Here is an 18,222-nt window from a genome sequence, read left to right on the forward strand (position 1 = left end):
AGACCTTTTATCTCGATGGGTGTTGATTTTGTCAAGTGGTTTTTTTTGCATTAATTGATGATCATCTGGGACTTCCCTGGTGGTCCAGTGGTAAAGAATCACCTTCCAATGCAGGGGACATGGGTTCAATCCCTGGTTGGGGAACTAAGATCCCACATGCCACAGGGCAACTAAGCCTGCACACCACAACTACTGAGCTTGCACGCTTCAGTGAGAGAGCCTGTGTGCTGCAAACTACAGAGCCCATGTGCCCTGGAACCTGCATGCCACAATTAGAGAGAAGCCTGCACCACAACAAAAGATCCAGCACGTCTCAACGAAGACCCCGCATGCGGCAACTAAGACCCAATGCAGCCAAAAGAATAAAGAAAATAAATAAAATTTTAAAAAATTGATAATCATCTGATTTTTCTTCTTTGGCCTGTTAATGTAGTGAATTACACTGAAAAAATTTTTAAATATTTAAGCATCCTTACACCCCAGGAATAAATCCCACTTTGTCATGGCGTGTAATTCTTTTTTATATGTTGCTAAATCTATTTGCTAATATTTTTTTAAGAATTTTTGTATTTATATTCATGAGAGTTATTGTTCTGTAATTTTCTTTTTATATGTGTGTTAAACCTGTATTTGTTTTGGGCCAAGGATATGGTCTATCTTGGTACATGTTTCATGGGCACTTAGAAATAATGTGTATTCTTTGTCTGGCTTTGGTATCAGGTAACTTCTTAAAATGAATTGGGATGTGTTCCCTCATCTTCTATATTCTGGAAGGGACTGTAAAAAATTGGTGTTAATTCTTCTTTAAATGTTTGGCAGAATTCTCCAGTGAAACCATCTGGGCCTGGAGATTTCTTTTTGGGGAATTTTAAAGTTACAAATTCAATTTCCTTTATAATTATAGAGCTATTCAATTATCTATTTCATTTTGGGTGAATTGTGGTAGCTTGTACATTTCAAGGAATTGTTTCATTTTATCTAAGTTGTCAAATTTATGTGTATAAAATTATTTGTAGTATTTAAAAATTTTCCTTCTGATATATGCAAGTTCTGTAGTGATAGCCCCTGTTTCACCCAGATATTGGTAATTTGTGTCTTCTTTCCTTTTTTTTTTGGTCAGTCTTGCTAGAGGTTTGTCTATTTCTTTTTAATCTTTTCAATAAACATCAACTTTCTGTATTTTTTTGTTTCACTGATTTTCTCTATCTTTTCTCTATGTTCATTGTTTTCTGCTCTTCTCATTATTTCATTTCTTCTGTTTACTTTGGACTTATTTTGCTCTTCTTTCTCTAGGTTTTGAGGTGGGAGTTTAGATGATTGATTTGAGATTTTTCTATTTTTTAATGTAGTGGTTCATGCTCTAAATTTCCCTCTCAGCAGTACTTTAACTGTGTCTTACAAATTTTGATATGTTGTATTTTCATTTTCATTCAGTTCAATGTATTTTTTCATTTCCTTTGAGACTTCCTCTTTGACCCATGTATTATTTGGAAGTATGTTGTTTACTTTGCAAGTGTTTAGAGATTTTTCTGTTCTTTTTCTGTTCGACTTCATTGTGTCTGGAAACCATGCTCTTTATGATTTCAATTCTTTCAAACTTGTTGAGTTGTTTTTTTGTTTGTTTTTGTTTTGTTTTTGCCCAGGATGTGATCCAGCTTGGTATATATTCCATGGACACTTGAAAAGAAATGCGTGTTCCACTGTTACCGGGTGAAGTGTTCTACAAATACTAGATCCTATGGGTTGATGGTGTTGTTGAGTTCTTCCATATCCTTGTTGATTTTCTGTCTAGTTGGTTTATCGATTGTTGAAAGAGAGATGTTGAAGCCTCCAACTGTAACTGTAGATTTGTCAACTCCTCCTTCCATTCTATCACTTTTGCTTCACATATTTTACAGCTCTACTGTTTGCTACATATTAATGTAGGGTCTTTTTGGTGGATTGATCCTTTTATCATTATATAATGTCCCTCTCTGTCTCTGGTAATATCCTCTGCTCTGAAGTTTACTTTATCTGATGCTTTTGTGGGTAGTATGGGGCCACATTTTCCCCTGAGATATTGCTGGAGTGGAGCATTTATTGTCTGAATGTTTTTGGTCATGCTAAGCTGGTCCTTTTCTAGTCATTTGGCTAGAGAGAACATACTTCTGCTGGGGCTTCTTTTTTTGGCTGTGCCATTGGTATTTCTGGGTCTCTGGTTTTCAACTCCAAATTTGAGATATAAAGCAAAGAGAAAACCCAGGGAACACACCACTGTGTCATTCTTCAGGTCCTAAAGTCTCTAGCTGGTCTACTTTCTTCTCCCCAATTTTTAAGAATCTTATTACATTATATGTAATGTCCAGGACTTTTATTTGTGCTTAGTAGGAGGAATAGGGAAAAGAGCCTTTTACCCACATTCCCAGAAGATGTCTGAAGCGTTCTATTTTTAATATGCATACTTAAACTTATATTTTCTATCAATATATAGAGTTAATCATAGGCTATAGTTTCCTCCTGAACTTGTTGTGGGGAAAAACTCCCAACCAAACTCTCCATAGGAAAAGTCTCTAGGTAGAGGAATTATGTGTGACTTTCTCTTTATTTCCTTTTTCTGTGTTTTCTACACTTTCTACAATTAGCATGTATCATTATAAATTATATTTGGAAGCTCAATGTTCTATGTGCCTTATGTTACTATTGTGAAGTAAAACCGTATCCATTTCTACATCACTTCTACTGCAAAATAGAATTTTCTAGGCCTTCTTTTTGCTTATAGTGCTAAACAATTAAAACTGCAGGTTCTAATCTGAAAAATGCATCTTCATAACTAATAAAAGAAGTCTCAGAAAGAGATGTCCCCTCTCTCCTGGATCAACAGAGGGAGCATTATCCTTCTGCCTAATAAAGCTGGCTCAAAGAATCCAATTTGATACATTGTTAAACTGAAGACTTTGATAAGAATATCAAAAATCTGAAATGCATAATTCTATTTGGTTATCTTATTTCATAATTTGTTACTTGGGCGATAATGTAATTGACATCTCTGTATTCCTGCACAGAATAAATACTTATAAAATTGCTCTGTCAAAGAAGAGGCAGTTATTGACACTTACACTTTCTCGGTCATGTGTCGGGGGAAAGAAGCCTATGGTTCTGCTAGATAGCCTCCTTCAACAAAGACATTGAGAGACTTATTTCAATTAATTAACAAATTACATTAATAAGTCCATGTGGGGCTGAAAGCTGAAGGCTGTGCTCTGTGCTGACAGGCCCCAATAAAGCAGCAAAGAGAAGGCAGATAGACCATCATTCTGGGCACCAGCAAGAGCCTGCTTGCTTCTGTGATGTACCTCTTGCCAGCTCAGAATAACTCTGTTTTGCTGAATCAATCTGCAGAGCCATCACAAAGAGACTAAGGGACTTCCCTGGTGGTGCAGTGGTTAAGAATCTGCCTGCCAATTCAGAGGACACGGGTTCAAGCCCTGGTCCGGGAATCCCACATGCTGTGGAGCAACTAAGCCTGTGCGCCACAACTACTGAGCCTGTGTTCTAGAGCCGGTGAGCCACAACTACTGAAGCCCGCGTGCCTAGAACTCATGTTCTGCAACAAGAGAAGCCACTGTAATGAGAAGCCTGTGCACCGTAACAAAGAGTAGCCCCCGTTTGCCACAACTAGAGAAAGCCCACGCACAGCAACAAGGACACAACGCAGCCAAAAATAAACAAATAACAAAGAGAGTAAGAAAAAATGCACACAAATATATTGTTTAATCCTCTGTGGTCCAAGAACCTCAAGCAGTTTCATTTTCTCAAGGAGAAAGAGCCCAGGGCACTATCCTCTGAAATACTCTTAATTCTTTTATTTGCTGCCAGCAATCAGGTTAAAGGAATAGTTCCAAGCACTATCTTCCAGGAATATGTGAGTTTTCTTTATGAAAATGAGGTCCACTTGGCAGCAGGGTGAGTTTCCTCATACTTCTAGTCTCCTGGAGGTAAGGAATTGGCTTTATTTGGGAACAGGGAACTGCTTCCTGGAAGAGAAACAATAGCGTGAGAGGTCTCGTGCATCGGGGAGCTCAGAGTATCTTTGTACATGCTTTCTGAATGTGTGTTCTAAAACTCTAATTGTGGACTTCCCTGGTGGTGCAGTGGTTAAGAATCCGCCTCCCAATGCAGGGGACACGGGTTTGATTCCTGGTCCAGGAAGATCCCACTTGCCGTGGAGCAACTAAGCCCATGCGCCACAACTACTGAGCCTGCACTCTAGAGCCCGCGAGCCACAACTACTGAGCCCATGTGCCACAACTACTGAAGCTCGCACACCTAGAGCCCGTGCTCCACAACAAGAGAAGCCACCGCAATAAGAAGCCTGCCTACCGCAACGAAGAGTAGCCCCTGCTCGCCGCAACTACAGAAAGCCCGTGTGCAGCAACGAAGACCTAACGCAACCAAAAATAAATAGATAAATGATTAAAAAAAAAATCCCCCCCTCTAATTGTAGGTGAAACAGGCATCCAAAGAGGGGTATGTCAATTCATATCTGGCATGTCTGGAGATGTCCAGCTTCTACCTGAGCAACCTGAAACTGGACCTGAGTGTATTCTTTCTTTTTTCCTCCCCCTTCCTCCCTTTTTCCCTCCCTCCCTCTCTCTCTCATTTCTCCCCCCCTTCCTTTGTTCCTTCTTTCTCTTGGAAGAAATATAAAAACAAGCTAAGTCAAGATGTGAGGAGTAACTTAGTGTACTGCAATACCTTTTCAAATCTTAGGAATAAGACAGGTGGCACCACTATAGATCCTATAGCTTTGCAAATAGTCATCCAAGCACTCTATAGCTACAGTGTTGCTATAGATAGTAAAAGGACAATAAAACTTTATGCCAATAAATTTGATAACTTAGACAAAATGGACAAATTCCTGGATGTACAAAAACTATCCAAGTTTATTCAAGGAGAAATAGATAACCTCAATAGCCCTATATCTATTAAAGAAATTGAAATTATTATCAAAACTTTCCCACATAAAAACCTCGAGTTTCAGATGGCTTCACTGGTGAATTCTAACAAACATTTAAGGAATAAATAATACTAATTTTACACAAAGTCTTCCAGAAAATAAGAGGAAAGAACACTTCTCAACTCAGACATCCAGGCAAAGACATTATAAGAAAAGAAACCTAGAGACCAATATTTCTCATGATCATAGAGGCAAAAAATGTTAAACCAAATTTTAGCAAGCCCAACAGTATAAAAAAGGACAGGATATCTTGACCAATGCAAGGTTGGTTTTATATTTGAAAAGCAATTAATGTAATTCACTGTATTAATAGAGCAAAAAAAAATCATCATTTCAATAGATGCAGAAAAAGCATTTGATAGAATTCAACACCCATTAATTGTTTTTTAAAAATAATAAGTGGGAACAGAAGGAAACTTCCTTAACCTGATAAAGGGCATATATAAAAAACTTACATCTAAAGTCATTAATAGTGAAAGACTGCATCTTTTCTCCCCAAGATCAGAAACAAGGTGAAGATGTCTGCTCTTACTACTCTGATTCAGCATAGTCCTGGAAGTTCTAGCTAGTGAAATAAGGCAATAAAAGAAACAATTTAAATGCACAGATGGAAAGGAAGAAATAAAATTTTCCATATTTGAAAATGACGCAATGGTCTATGTAGAAAATCCCAAAGAATCTATATTTTAAAACTCCTATAACTAATGAGTGAGTTCAGCAAGGTTACAAAGTCAACATACAAAACCGTTTAGTATTTCTATACAACAACAATGAACAATCAGAAATTTATTTTTTGAAGTACCATTTACAATAGCATGAAGAATATGCCATATTTAGGGATACATTTGACAAAATATGTGCAAGATATATATATACTAAAAACTGCTAAGAGAAATTCAGGAAGACTTAAATGGAGAGCATGCTGTGTTCGTGGATCAGAAGACTTGGAATTGTTAAGATGTCAATTCTCTCCAAATTGATCTATGGAATCAAAGTCCCAGCAGGCTTTTTTTAAGAAATAAATTTATTTATTTTTGGCTATGTTGGGTCTTCGTTGCTGCGCACGGGCTTTCTGTAGTTGCCGCGAGCAGGGGCTACTCTTCGTTGCGGTGCATGGGCCTCTCATTGCGGTGGCTTCTCTTGTTGCAAGAGCATGGGCTCTGGGCGCGTGGGCTTCAGTAGTTGTGGCTCGTGGGCCCAGTAGTTGTGGCTCATGGGCTTAGTTGCTCTGTGGCATGTGGGATTCCTGGACCAGGGCTCGAACCCGCGTTCCCTGAGTTGGCAGGCGGATTCTTAACCACTGCGCCACCAGGGAAGTCCCCCCTTTTTTTTTTAAGTTGACATGCTGTTTAAAAATTTTATATGGAAGTGCAACAATGTTTGTATGGAAATGCAAAATTTATATGCAATAGCTTTTGAAAGTTTGAAAAAAAGAACAAAGTTAAAGAGAGTGCAGACATACAATCACAAACATATGGCCAATTTATTTTTGATAAAGATGCCAAGGCAATTCAGTGAGGAAAGTATAATCTTTTCAACAAATGGTGCTGGAACAATTGATAGCCATATGTAAAAATTAAACTTCAACCCTCATTTCACAGTATAAATTAAAAAATTACTTAAAATGGGTCCTATATCTAAATGTAAGCACTAAGCCCATAAAACTAGAAGAAAACAGCAAAAAATCTTAATGACCTTAGGTTTGGCAGAGATTTATTAAATATGATTAAAAAACAATATATAAAAGAAAAAATTATTCTATAAAAGAGAAACTGATAAATTGGACTTTATAAAAACTTTAAATGTCTGCTTTTCAAAAGACAGTGAGTGGTGATCATTGTAGCACATAGAAATATCAACTCACTATGTTGTGCACCTGGAACTAACATAGTGTTGTAGGTCAATTATACTTCAATAATAAATTTTAAAAAAAGAAAAAGAAAAAAGAAAAGAAATACTGGACCTCACACACACAAACCCCACAAACACACATACACTAATTATTTTGATGATACCCCTCCAAAAAGAAAGACAATGATAAGAAAATAAAATGACAAGTCAGATTGGGAGAAAATATTTCTAAAACATATTGCCTGATGAAGGACATATATCTAGAATAAAAAAAACCCAAACTCTTACAACTCAATAATAAGAAAACAAACAACCCAACTTTAAAACATGGGCAAAAGATTTGAATTAGTGCTTCATTAAAGAATATATACAGTTAGACAGGAAAAAAAAGGAGAATATATACAGTTAATAAATAAATACATGAAAAGATGCTCCGCATCATTAGTACATGGATGTTTATAGCAGCTTTATTAATAATTGCCAATCCTTGGAAGCAACCAAGATGTCCTTCAGTAGGTGAATAGAAAAATAAACTGTGGTATATCTAAACAGTGGAATCTTTTTTTTTTAAAGCTTTATTTATTAAAATTAATTATTTTATTTATTTTTGGCTGTGTCCAGTCTTAGCTGCGGCACATGGGATCTTTGTGGAGGGAGGCATGTGGGATCTTTCACTGAGGAGCGCGGGCTCTTCGTTGTGGCACGTGGGTTTCTCTCTAGTTGTGTCGTGCGGGTTTTCTCTTCTCTAGTTGTGGCGTGCACGCTCCAGAGCGGGTGGGCTCTGTAGTTTGCTGCACACGGGCTCTAGTTGAGGCGAGTGAGCTCAGTGGTTGTGGTACGCGGGCTTAATTTCCCTGCAGCATGCGGGATCTTAGTTCCCTGACCGGGGATCGGACCTGTGTCCCCTGCATTGTAAGGCGGATTCTTTACCACTGGACCACCAGGGAAGTCCCTGGAATCTTATTTCGGGCTAAAAAGAAATCAGCTATCAAGCCATGAAAAGAAATGGAGGAAACAAGTGCATATTGCTAAGTGAAAGAAGCCAACCTGAAAGGGCTACACAGTGTACGATTTCAGCTATATGGCATTCTGGAAGAGGCAAAACTATGGAGACAGTAAAAAGATTAGTGGTTTCCAGGGGTTGGAGAAGTAGATGGATGAATAGGCAGAGCACAGAGGATTTGTAGGGCAGTGAAAATACTCTGTATGGTACTATAATTATGGATACATTTGTCTAAACCCATAGAATGTACAAACCCAAGAATGCACCCTAATGTAAACTGTAGACTTTGGGTGATTATGATGTACTAGGTTTATCAGTTTTAACAAAGATACCAGTTCTGGTGGGAGCTGGCAATAAAGAGGGAGGCTGTGCATGTGTGCGGGCAGGAGGGATGTGGGAACTCTCTGTACCTTCCCCTCAGTTTTGCGGTGAATCTAAAACTCCTCTTAAAAAATAGTTTTCAAACATGAAACACACACACACACGCACCCACACACATGCACACACACATCTGACCTGAAGTGTGCCAGAAAAGGAATTAAGAACTTTTTGTCCCCACCAAAAGGCTAATAAAGAAATTCACAGAAAAAAGAGAAGAAAGTAAGTTTCAGAACAATAAATACAATATTATTCAATTTACTAAAGTTTATAGTGCAAAATTATATTTATTACAACTGTAAAATAAAGGGAGTGATACTTTACTGTACACCAGAAAATGAACATAACATTGTAAATCAACAATACTTCAATTTTTAAAGTAAATAAATAAAATTTAAAAAGCAAAAATAAATAAAATAAAAATAAAATAAAGGGAGTGATAAATGCAAGATCAGGATTGTGGTTGATTGTCACAGGGAAGGAAGAGGATGAAATCAGAAGAGACCCACACAGTACTTCAAGGATAATGGTAATACTCTATTTCCTCAACTGGGCTAGGGTGCAAAAGTCTGCATTGCATCATTATTCTTTATACCTTCACATCTTTTATAAATATCTTTTATCTACCCAATTAAAAATAAAGAAAAAATAAACATCAGCCCACTTGTGACAAGCCAGGAGCAGTTGGGGATGATATCAAAGGTTTAATTGGTATTGGGATAGGATGAGGACGGGGACTTGCCCCATTGCCCTGTGAAAATTCTGGGGTGATCTTGATGGCAGAACTAACTCAAGAAACTGAGGTTGGACTCCATAAGCATGTAACAGACCCAGTGTTGCTCTTTTCCAAGTGAATCACATCTGTTCTAAATAGCTCATGGATCAGGCTTCAAGTGAGTAAAATTTTCTAGAGGCTTAGTAGAAATTTCAGTGTAAAGAACATGATAGTTTCATCCCGTATGTTCAGAGACCTTCTTGCTTTCCATTTTGAGAGTAGGATCCTGTGAGAGTTGATGCAGACGGTACGTATAGATGAGAGCCTCTATTCAGGTACGACTCAATGGTAAGGACAGTTAAGGAGAAGGGGTGGCATGAGAAGGAAAAGATTTCTGGGGTTAGTTTGCAAGCCCCTTGAAGACCTAATGCTGAGAGTCTATATTGTAGGGAGTGCTAGGGGTGGATGTCCATCTGAACACATTTCATTTTCTTAATTTTCATTAGCTCTGGCCTAGACTTCTCTTCCTCTTCTGAGGCTGCTGGTTCTTTCACATCACATCACATCACCTGCAAGGCTTACTGCCTCACTGCCTCCCCCCACAACCATATTCACCCCCTACTCCAACCAGATTCCCCGGGGCCACCTGCACAAAAACATTTGTCTCTCAGATAATGGAAAATTTATTCTAAATTCTTATTTTAGATTGAGAAGTATCCGCTCTCTCATGCCTCCGTTGCTAATATGTCTGTTCTGACGTGTGGTTTTTGCACAGTTGAAGGGTCATGCTGGCCCTCCTTCTGCCTTCAGGCAGGACTGCCTTCCCCCATTTATGATGGCTCATTTCATCTCCAAGTAACCAGCTGAGGGCCTGGTGGGTATTATGATGGGGAGGGGAGAGGAGTGTGGTCCCTGTGAAAAAAGGCATGGGCCCTGCCATTGAGGAGACCTCAGTCAAACAGCAAACGTTCAGAGGCAGGGACAATGGTTCCCATAAGGCACCCTGGAACTGAAGATAGATGCTGTGGCCTCCATATTGCCCCTATTCCTGACCCTCCTCAGGTTTCTCAAGCTATCAGATGCCTTCTGTCTCTAATTTCTTCAGGATCAGTGGTTTGTACTTTGGCCATGCGCCTGAGGCCTGGGCTTACTGCTAGGTCCTCTGGAAATTGACTTTCTTTTTCCCCCCCTCTGCTCTTTCCCAGGGGACTCTCTCTGCCTTGTACTCAGATTTCCACTGAGACTGAAAAGCCTTAGTCATACTCTAGAAACAGAGAGTTGAGGCATGAGTCTAGAAAACTTTATGTACAAATTTGTGTGGACTTTGGGGGGGCTTCCCTGGTGGCGCAGTGGTTGAGAATCTGCCTGCCAATGCAGGGGACACGGGTTCGAGCCCTGGTCTGGGAAGATCCCATGTGCCGCGGAGCGGCTGGGCCCGTGAGCCACAGTTGCTGAGCCTGCGCGTCTGGAGCCTGTGCTCCGCAACAAGAGAGGCCGCCATAGTGAGAGGCCCACGCACCGTGATGAAGAGTGGCCCCCGCTTGCCACAACTAGAGAAAGCCCTCACACAGAAACGAAGACCCAACACAGCCATAAATAAATAAATAAACAAATACTAAAAAAAAAAAAAAAAAAAAAAAGAGCCCAGGGCTTAGGTGGGAACACCTGAATTAAAAAAAATAATAATAATTTGTGTGGGCTTTGGATGGTAGGATTATACCAGGGGACTAATCTGATATCTAATTTGGTGCCATTACCAATCTTCTTCCCCGTTCTGTCCTGCTGCAGTCTGGTTACTAGAAACATGTAAGGCTTGGAGCAGGACAGGGCAGGACACTTGAATTCTCACCATTGCTCTCCCTGTGACTTTCTGGGTAGGCTTCAAGCAATTTCCTGCCTCCTGTCCCCAGTTATTTCATCAGTGAAATGGATGATTGTTGCACTGACCTTTCCCAGAGTTTGTGAAGGCTGGTGGGATATCAGACAATTGTGTGCTTTGGAAGGTCTCTGAACTCTATGGGGGAATTTTTGAGCAATTGAAAGGGCTATCATTTCATCCACAACCCTAAGGGTGCTGTTGATGCTGGAACCAACCTGGTCAATCTGAAGGATGAAAGCTGATTGCAAAGCTGAAAATAGGCCCCAGGGACTTGCCTGGTGGTCCAGTGGTTAAGAATCCACCTTCCAATGCAGGGGATGCAGGGTCTGTCCCCTGGTGAGGGAACTAAGATCCCCCATGCCTCGGGGCAACTAAGCCCGTGCATCGCAACTACTGAGCCCACGCACTCTGGATACTGTGCGCTAACTAGAGAGAAGCCCGCGCACCACAACTAAGACCCGACACAGCCAAAAATAAATAAATAAATAAATAAATTTTAAAAATAGGTCCCATATGAAAGGAGATCAGACAGTTAGATTTACTTCCCCTTTTCTAATTTGAGAGGTATCGTGTTGAAGAAAATCAGTGTGTTAGAAGCTTCAGGAGGCCTAAACACAGTCACCATGAAGCTGGGCTGTGTCCTCATGGCTGGGGCCTTCTACTTTTCTCCTGCTATGCTCTGGGCAGCCCAGATGCTACTGGGTAAGTAAAATCTTTGAATGTGTGGAAATGGAGATATTCCTGACTTTGGGGAAAAGACCCAAAGGAAAGAAGCTTGGACTAACTTCAGCCCTCCAAAGAAGCCGTGTTCAGGTGGGATAAGAAGGATAGTATAAGAAAGTTTGGTGCGCAGGACTGAACGGCTCTTTCTGAATATAAAAATCTTCAAACTTTTTCCATCCTAAAAGTCCCTTTGACTATGATGTCTTCTTTAGCTACAATCTCAGTTCTTTTCTTCCTTTTCTCAGATGAATTTCTTGAAAGAGTAGTCTGAACTTGCTTTCTCCACTTCCCCACTTTTCACTCACTCCTCAATGCTTGCAGTCTGGCTTCCACTGGAGTCAGTTTTGGTCAGGGTGCTATGACCTTTATATTGACACTGCACATTTTTAAAATCTTATCCTGCTGGACTTCTCTGTATTGGGCACTGTTGATCACTTATTCTCCCTCGGCAATCTCTACTCCCCTGGCTTCTCCCTGTACTCCATGTATCTCTCTTGGTCCCTTTGGTAGCTCCTTTTCTCTTTCTCTTTTTTAAAAAAAAATGTTTATTTTATTTATTTATTTATTTATTTTTAAAATTAATTAATTTATTTATTTTTGGCTGTGTTGGGTCTTCGTTTCTGTGCAAGGGTTTTCTCTAGTTACGGCAAGCGGGGGCCACTCTTCATCGCGGTGCACGGGCCTCTCACTATCGCGGCCTCTCTTGTGGAGCACAGGCTCCAGACATGCAGGGTCAGTAGTTGTGGCACACGGGCTTAGCTGCTCCACGGCATGTGGGATCTTCCCAGACCAGGGCTCGAACCCGTGTCCCCTGCATTGGCAGGCAGATTCTCAACCACTGCGCCACCAGGGAAGCCCCTATTTATTTATTTTAAATTAATTAATTTATTTAATTTTTTTTTTGGCTGCATTGGGTCTTCATTGCTGCGCATGGGCTTTCTCTAGCTGTGGCGAGTGGGGGTTACTCTTCATTCTGGCGCACGGGTTTCTCATTGCGGTGGTTTCTCTTGTTGTGAAGTGTGGGCTCTAGGTGCACGGGCTTCAGTAGTTGTGGCATGCAGGCTCAGTAGTTGTGGCTCGCGGGTCTAGAGCGCAGGCTCAGTAGTTGTGGCGCACAGGCTTCGTTGCTCCGCGGCATGTAGGATCTTCCCGGGCCAGGGCTTGAACACATGTCCCCTGCATTGGCAGGCAGATTCTTAACCAATGCACCACCAGGGAAGTCCCTCTTTCTCTTAAAGACTGGTGTTTTCTACAGTTGCATCCTTGCCTCCCTACTTTTTAATTTACAGTCTCCTTAGTGAGCTATTTGTCTGTATAATTTTTACCACTACGACTCTACAATTAAGAGTTCTAAATCATATCTCCAACCCTAATCATGCTTTTGAGTTTCACATTCAAACATCAAGCTTTGCACAAGACATAGCTACCTGTATGTTTCAAGGTATCTCAGCACAATATGACCAGAGCTCTGTCCTCTTGGTCCCTCCCTCTCCTAATTTCATCTTTTTTTGTTTTTTTTGGCCATGCCGCACTGCTTGCGGGCTTGTGGGATCTCAGTTCCCTGACCAGGGATTGAACTCTGGGCCATGGCAGTGAAAGCCCAGAATCCTAACCACTGGGCCACAAGGGAATTCTCCTAATTTCATCTTTCACTATTTCTGATCTCAGTTAATGGTATCCACCCAGATATCCCGGTCAAAAACTTGGGAGACAACCTAGATTCCTCCTTCTCCTTCATCCTCTACACATGATCAATTATCAAGTTTGGCAATGTCTACCTTCTAAGTTGGTCTTAGAGCCAGTCTCTTCCCTGAAACATAACTAACAGTATCCTAGGACAAGCCCTCATCATTTCTGTCTTGGGCTAGTCCAGCAACTTCCTAACTAATCTTCATATCTCAGCCTTGTGTCCTTGAAATAAATTCTGCACTCTGCAGCCAGAGTGATTTCTAAAATTCAAGTCTGCTAGCCTAAGCTCCTTATCATGGCGTTAAGGGTCCACCATAACTTGGTCTCTTTTAAAACTTTTCAGCCTCTTCTCTCACCCTTTGAGCCTTGCAATTTATTCTCTAATAAATCCCAACTTGCTTATATTCACACACCAGACTCTTACCTACCTCCAAAGTTTTGCTCATACTGCTACCTCTGCCTGAAATGAGCTCTCCCCATTACTCCCTATTCCTCTCTCACTTACAAACTTCTGGGCATCCTTAAAGACTCAGCTTAGGTGGTGTCTTTACCAGGAAATCTTCCTTGAACCCTCCTCTCTGCTTTGATGGCTGCCTGTGATAATTCTTTCATATTACTTTCTTCCTCATGTTGAAACAATCTCTTCACATGCCTGTGCATCCACTGAACTGAGAGTTATTTGTAGTCAGGGACAATGCCTTTTTGTTTGTTTTTTAACTTTCTCTTATTTATCTTTGAATTCTCAGCACCTGCTTTATCGCTGCACAATAGTTGTTTTATTGAATTGTTTTATTGAACTCATAGAGACAGGACTGGGTGACTGTATTAAGATACAGCAGTAGTATTGTTGTGAGAACTCTAGACATGGAATCAGATGCTCTGTTTTCAAGCCCCTCTTCTTTTATTTACCAGCTCTATGCCACTTTGAAAAAGTCACTTTTCATATTTCTGAATTTGGTTTTCCTATCCATAAAATGAGAATAATAATAACTACCACATAGTTTACTGAGTGAAAGTGCCTGATAGCCCAACAGTATTTTATTTTAGAAAAAGACAGGAGGCTGAGTCTAGTTGAATGACAGTGGAGGAACTGAAAATGGGTAGCAGAGTGGTGAAGGGAGCTGAGAGAGGATCTAAAGAAAGCACTTGGTACTGATGTAATGAGAATTAGGAAGTAGAGAGGGGCCTTGCTAAGGGAAGTTACAAGGTCAAAGAAGAGTCCTGGGCCTTTGGAAGTGGAAGGGAACAAAAGCAAGTAGGATAGGAAAGGACAGAGTGAAGAACTGAGCACATGTTAATGACCATGGAGCCAGAAGAGGAGGAGAGGCATTACGAGGGACACGAAGTAGTCATGGAGATGGGAGAAATTTACCTTGCCTTGGTCAACCATGGAACTAAGAGAGAGGTTGAGGAGACATGTGGTGAGAAATCTGTAACTCTATTCAACCCCAAGCAAAGAAAGAATTGTTCCATAGTTACCAGTACAGACTGGGAGTAGAGGTTCAGGTGTAGAGAGAAAGACACAGGATGGACTCTACCATTGCCAGGGAAAGTTCAAGGGACAGAGGATATTAAGGTAGAGATGGTTGAAAAAGGAAGACCTGAAAGGGGGAGCAAGGAAGAAGATACTAAAAGCTAGTTTGTAGATAACATATTCAAGGATGAAGAACCAAGTGAATTTGGGTAAATGAAAATTTGGAAGAAAGCCCCCAAGGACGGTCTGAAGACTAAAGTAGATCACGTCTGAACAATGAAGTAAAAAGAACACTGATTTTGGACTCAGACATACCTGAGTTTCTTGCTCCGCTCCCTACTCTCTTTTTAAATTTGGGGTAAATGAATTGACTTCTCTAAACCTGTTTCATTTAAGATTTATAAAATGGAAGTGAAATCACATACCTAGAAATCTTGCAAGATTTGTGTGATAAGGTGTGAACGTGCCTGGCAGTGTCTGGTATGTGGTAAACACCCAACAAATGTTAGAATCTGATCATCTCCCTTTCCCTCCTGTCCTGTGTCTGCCTGCTCTGGCGTCCTCGTTGTCTTTGGCCTCTGGTTTCCTGCACCTGCAGCTGGATGTCATGCTGGTGAGTTCACCATTCTCTCCCCCGTACCCCTTCTTCAAACCACAGTCCATTCACTGACAGCACCTGGAAGCCAGCGAATCAAGTCAGCTGTATCCCTCTGAGAGATCCATATGGGTCTCTTGGAAAAAATGTTTTGATGTCTTCCTATTCTACTCTAAAAAATATAATTCCCTGAGGAGAGGGAGGAACACTTGTGGAAAGCAATTTCCTGTCCTCTTTCCCAATCACAGCATCAGTTTCTGGTTCTTCTCGGACCACGCCCTCCTCAGCTGCCAGTTTTGAGGCGCTCCAGTGCGAAGGACCTGTCAGCACCCAAGAGAGCAGTTGCCACCCTGAGGATGACTTGACGGACCCAAGAGAAGTTGACTTCCAGGTCAAGGGCTACACTTTCAGCGCACCCTTCCATCTGGTTGTGTCCTACGGTGAGGTCCCAGGAAGGACTGACCAGTGCAGGCCAGGTCTTTCTCCCATTTCCCAAAGCTCTCCTTTCAGCCCCACAGCCCACTCAGGAAGGTGCCCCCTGAAACTGGCCATGGGATGAGATATCATCTGCCCCATCTTCAGCCCAAGAAGCCAGGGTGCCCTCTGTGCTAGGCCCTAGAGAAGTTGTTCCATACTCCCAACCAGTGGTGAAAGTTACCCGGCCCCTCAGAGAAAGATTAGAGGGGTCTGTTGTGGGCAGCACTGAGGGAGCTCCCAAGGAAGGCAGTGGGTCACACTCAGCCCTTGCTTTGGACCGCAGACTGGCTGATCCTCCAAAGTCCAACCTGGCCTATATTTGAAGGAGACCCTCTGGTTCTGCGCTGTCAGGCCTGGCAAGACTGGCCACTGACCCAGGTCACCTTTTACCAAGATGGCTCAGCCCTGGGTCCCCCTGGACCTAACAAGGAATTCTCCATCGCCGTGGTGCAAAAGGAAGACAGCGGGCATTACCACTGCAGTGCTATCTTCAGGAGCCCTGGTCCTGGGAGCCCAGAAACAGCATCTCCCGTGGCTATCACAGTTCAAGGTAAGAGCTAGAGGCAGTGTCATTGTGGCAGAGGCAGGTGGGGAGAGACAGAGGGGCCAAAAATGTCTCTCATTAGAGATGGTAAGGTCACTGAAGGGTTAAGGAGTAGGTTGCTGGCAAACGTCCAAGTTGGGCTTCAAAAGGGGCAGCATCTTAGCATTGCCTTTTCAAGTCATTTAGCCCAACTCCAAGTTCAGCATGTTTCCTGCTGCTTTGTCCTACAGTTCTATGCTTCCCAATGTTCACTGACTGGGCATCTGGATTACAGTCAGATTTGCCCATCTCTAGATCTTTTCTAGTCCTGTCTATTGAAGAGAGATAGGACTTGAAATGTTCAAATGGAACTTTTCTAAGAGAGCTCCTTCCCGATAGAAATAGGGGAAGGAAAGTGTGACTGGGGTTCTTTGCCTGTCATGGGTCCACCTGAATGTAGGATGGCTGAGCTCTTCTTTCTCACCTATCTCTCCCCCAGAACTGTTTCGAGCCCCGGTTCTCAGAGCCACACCCTCAGCTGAGCCCCAAGAGGGAAGCCCGGTAACCCTGAGCTGTCAGACAAAGCTGCCCCTGCAGAGGTCGGCTGTCCGCCTCCTCTTCTCCTTCTACAAGGACAGCAGGACAGTGCGCAGCAGGGGCCCTTCCTCAGAATTCCAAATCCCCACTGCTTCGGAGGCACACTCTGGGTCCTACTGGTGTGAAGCAGCCACTGAGGACAACCAAGTTTGGAAACAGAGCCCTAAGCTGGAGATCAGGGTGCAGGGTGAGTTAGTGTGTATATGTCTGGTGTGTGTGAAAAGGCAGGGGAAGGGGGGAAATAGGACGATTGGGTTTTTGAGCTAAGATTCAGTGTAAGCAGGTTAAGAAAGGACACATGGGAGGCAGGACCAATAAGCCAGAGTCCCTAGTGATGGAAGAAAGCACAAATAGGAAACTTCTCCCTCAGACTGTGGTGTATACCTCATCAAACGAAGACCTGAGCCAACTCCACAGCTGCTTCCCCATAGACTTTACACTCCCTACATGACCTCTGGGCAATTGTAGGAATAGAGTATCTAGTGCGAGGATGAAGTAGTCTGGAGTTTCTATTCAATTCTGGGAGTCCCCATTAAGAAGGCTACATTTGACCTGAAATATACCCAGAGGAGGTGTCCAGGGTAGTGAGGGTGCTTGAGTCATGTCATAAGGTGAATAATGGGAGGAATGCTCATTTTGAAGAGGAGGTGACTCGAGGGGCCAGCAGAGGTGTCCTCAAAACACTGAAGGCTGGCACAAGGATAAGGAATTACACTAATGTCATATACAATAAGAGGTTGACCTAGGGCCAGTTACCACATGCATGTTGCAAGGAATTAGATTGAAAGAGGAAGAATTGGCTAATATCCATAGCCCTCTAATGATGAGGCCTCATTGTGGAAGATTTTCAAGCAGAAGTAACTATACTTCACATTCAAATTTGGACCAGAGTCCTCAAGATTTTGATGCCATTGGGCCCCACAGCTATTTTCAGAGAATAAGAATGACTGACCAGGAATATGAGGGTAGGGCCAGAGTCAGACTTCACTCTGTGTCTGTGTCTCCTATCCCATAATCCAGGTCCCTCCAGCTCTGCTGCACCCCCCACCTTGAATCCAGCTCCTCAGAAATCAGCTGCTCCAGAAACTACTTCTACGGAGCCCCCTGGGCCTCTGCCTCCACGGCCCACCCCTTCTTCTAAGGATCTGGGCTCCTCTTCTCCTCTGCAGTTCCCAGATCCCCATCTGCATCACCAGATGGGTGTTCTCCTCAAACAAATGCAGGATATGAGGGTCATCCTTGGTCACCTGGTCATGGAGCTGAGGGACTTGTCTAGCCACCTGAAGCTCAAGACCACAAAGGGTCCTGCCAAATATGAGTAA

The 18,222-nt window shown here is 42.2% G+C and overlaps 1 protein-coding gene across 1 annotated transcript; it reads left to right on the forward strand.

The window, feature by feature from the left end:
• The first annotated feature begins 11,445 nt into the window (after positions 1-11,445).
• FCRLA (Fc receptor like A) lies at positions 11,446-18,222 on the forward strand. The gene is made up of 6 exons (XM_036871619.1): positions 11,446-11,524; positions 15,307-15,321; positions 15,591-15,743; positions 16,064-16,330; positions 16,803-17,087; positions 17,921-18,222. The coding sequence occupies exons 1-6, from the start codon at positions 11,446-11,448 to the stop codon at positions 18,220-18,222; spliced, it is 1,101 nt and encodes a 366-aa protein (XP_036727514.1).

The sequence above is a fragment of the Balaenoptera musculus genome, chromosome 1 (assembly GCF_009873245.2).
Source record: "Balaenoptera musculus isolate JJ_BM4_2016_0621 chromosome 1, mBalMus1.pri.v3, whole genome shotgun sequence".
Classification (NCBI taxonomy): domain Eukaryota; kingdom Metazoa; phylum Chordata; class Mammalia; order Artiodactyla; family Balaenopteridae; genus Balaenoptera; species Balaenoptera musculus.

What these genes read in the sequence shown, in the direction of transcription:
- FCRLA (XM_036871619.1), top strand. Translation starts at nt 11,446, where the DNA reads ATGAAGCTGGGCTGTGTCCTCATGGCTGGGGCCTTCTACTTTTCTCCT. An exon ending in CCATCTGGTTGTGTCCTACG is followed by an intron (nt 15,744 to 16,063) that starts GTGAGGTCCCAG and finishes TTTGGACCGCAG; the next exon opens with ACTGGCTGATCCTCCAAAGT. An exon ending in GCTGGAGATCAGGGTGCAGG is followed by an intron (nt 17,088 to 17,920) that starts GTGAGTTAGTGT and finishes CCCATAATCCAG; the next exon opens with GTCCCTCCAGCTCTGCTGCA.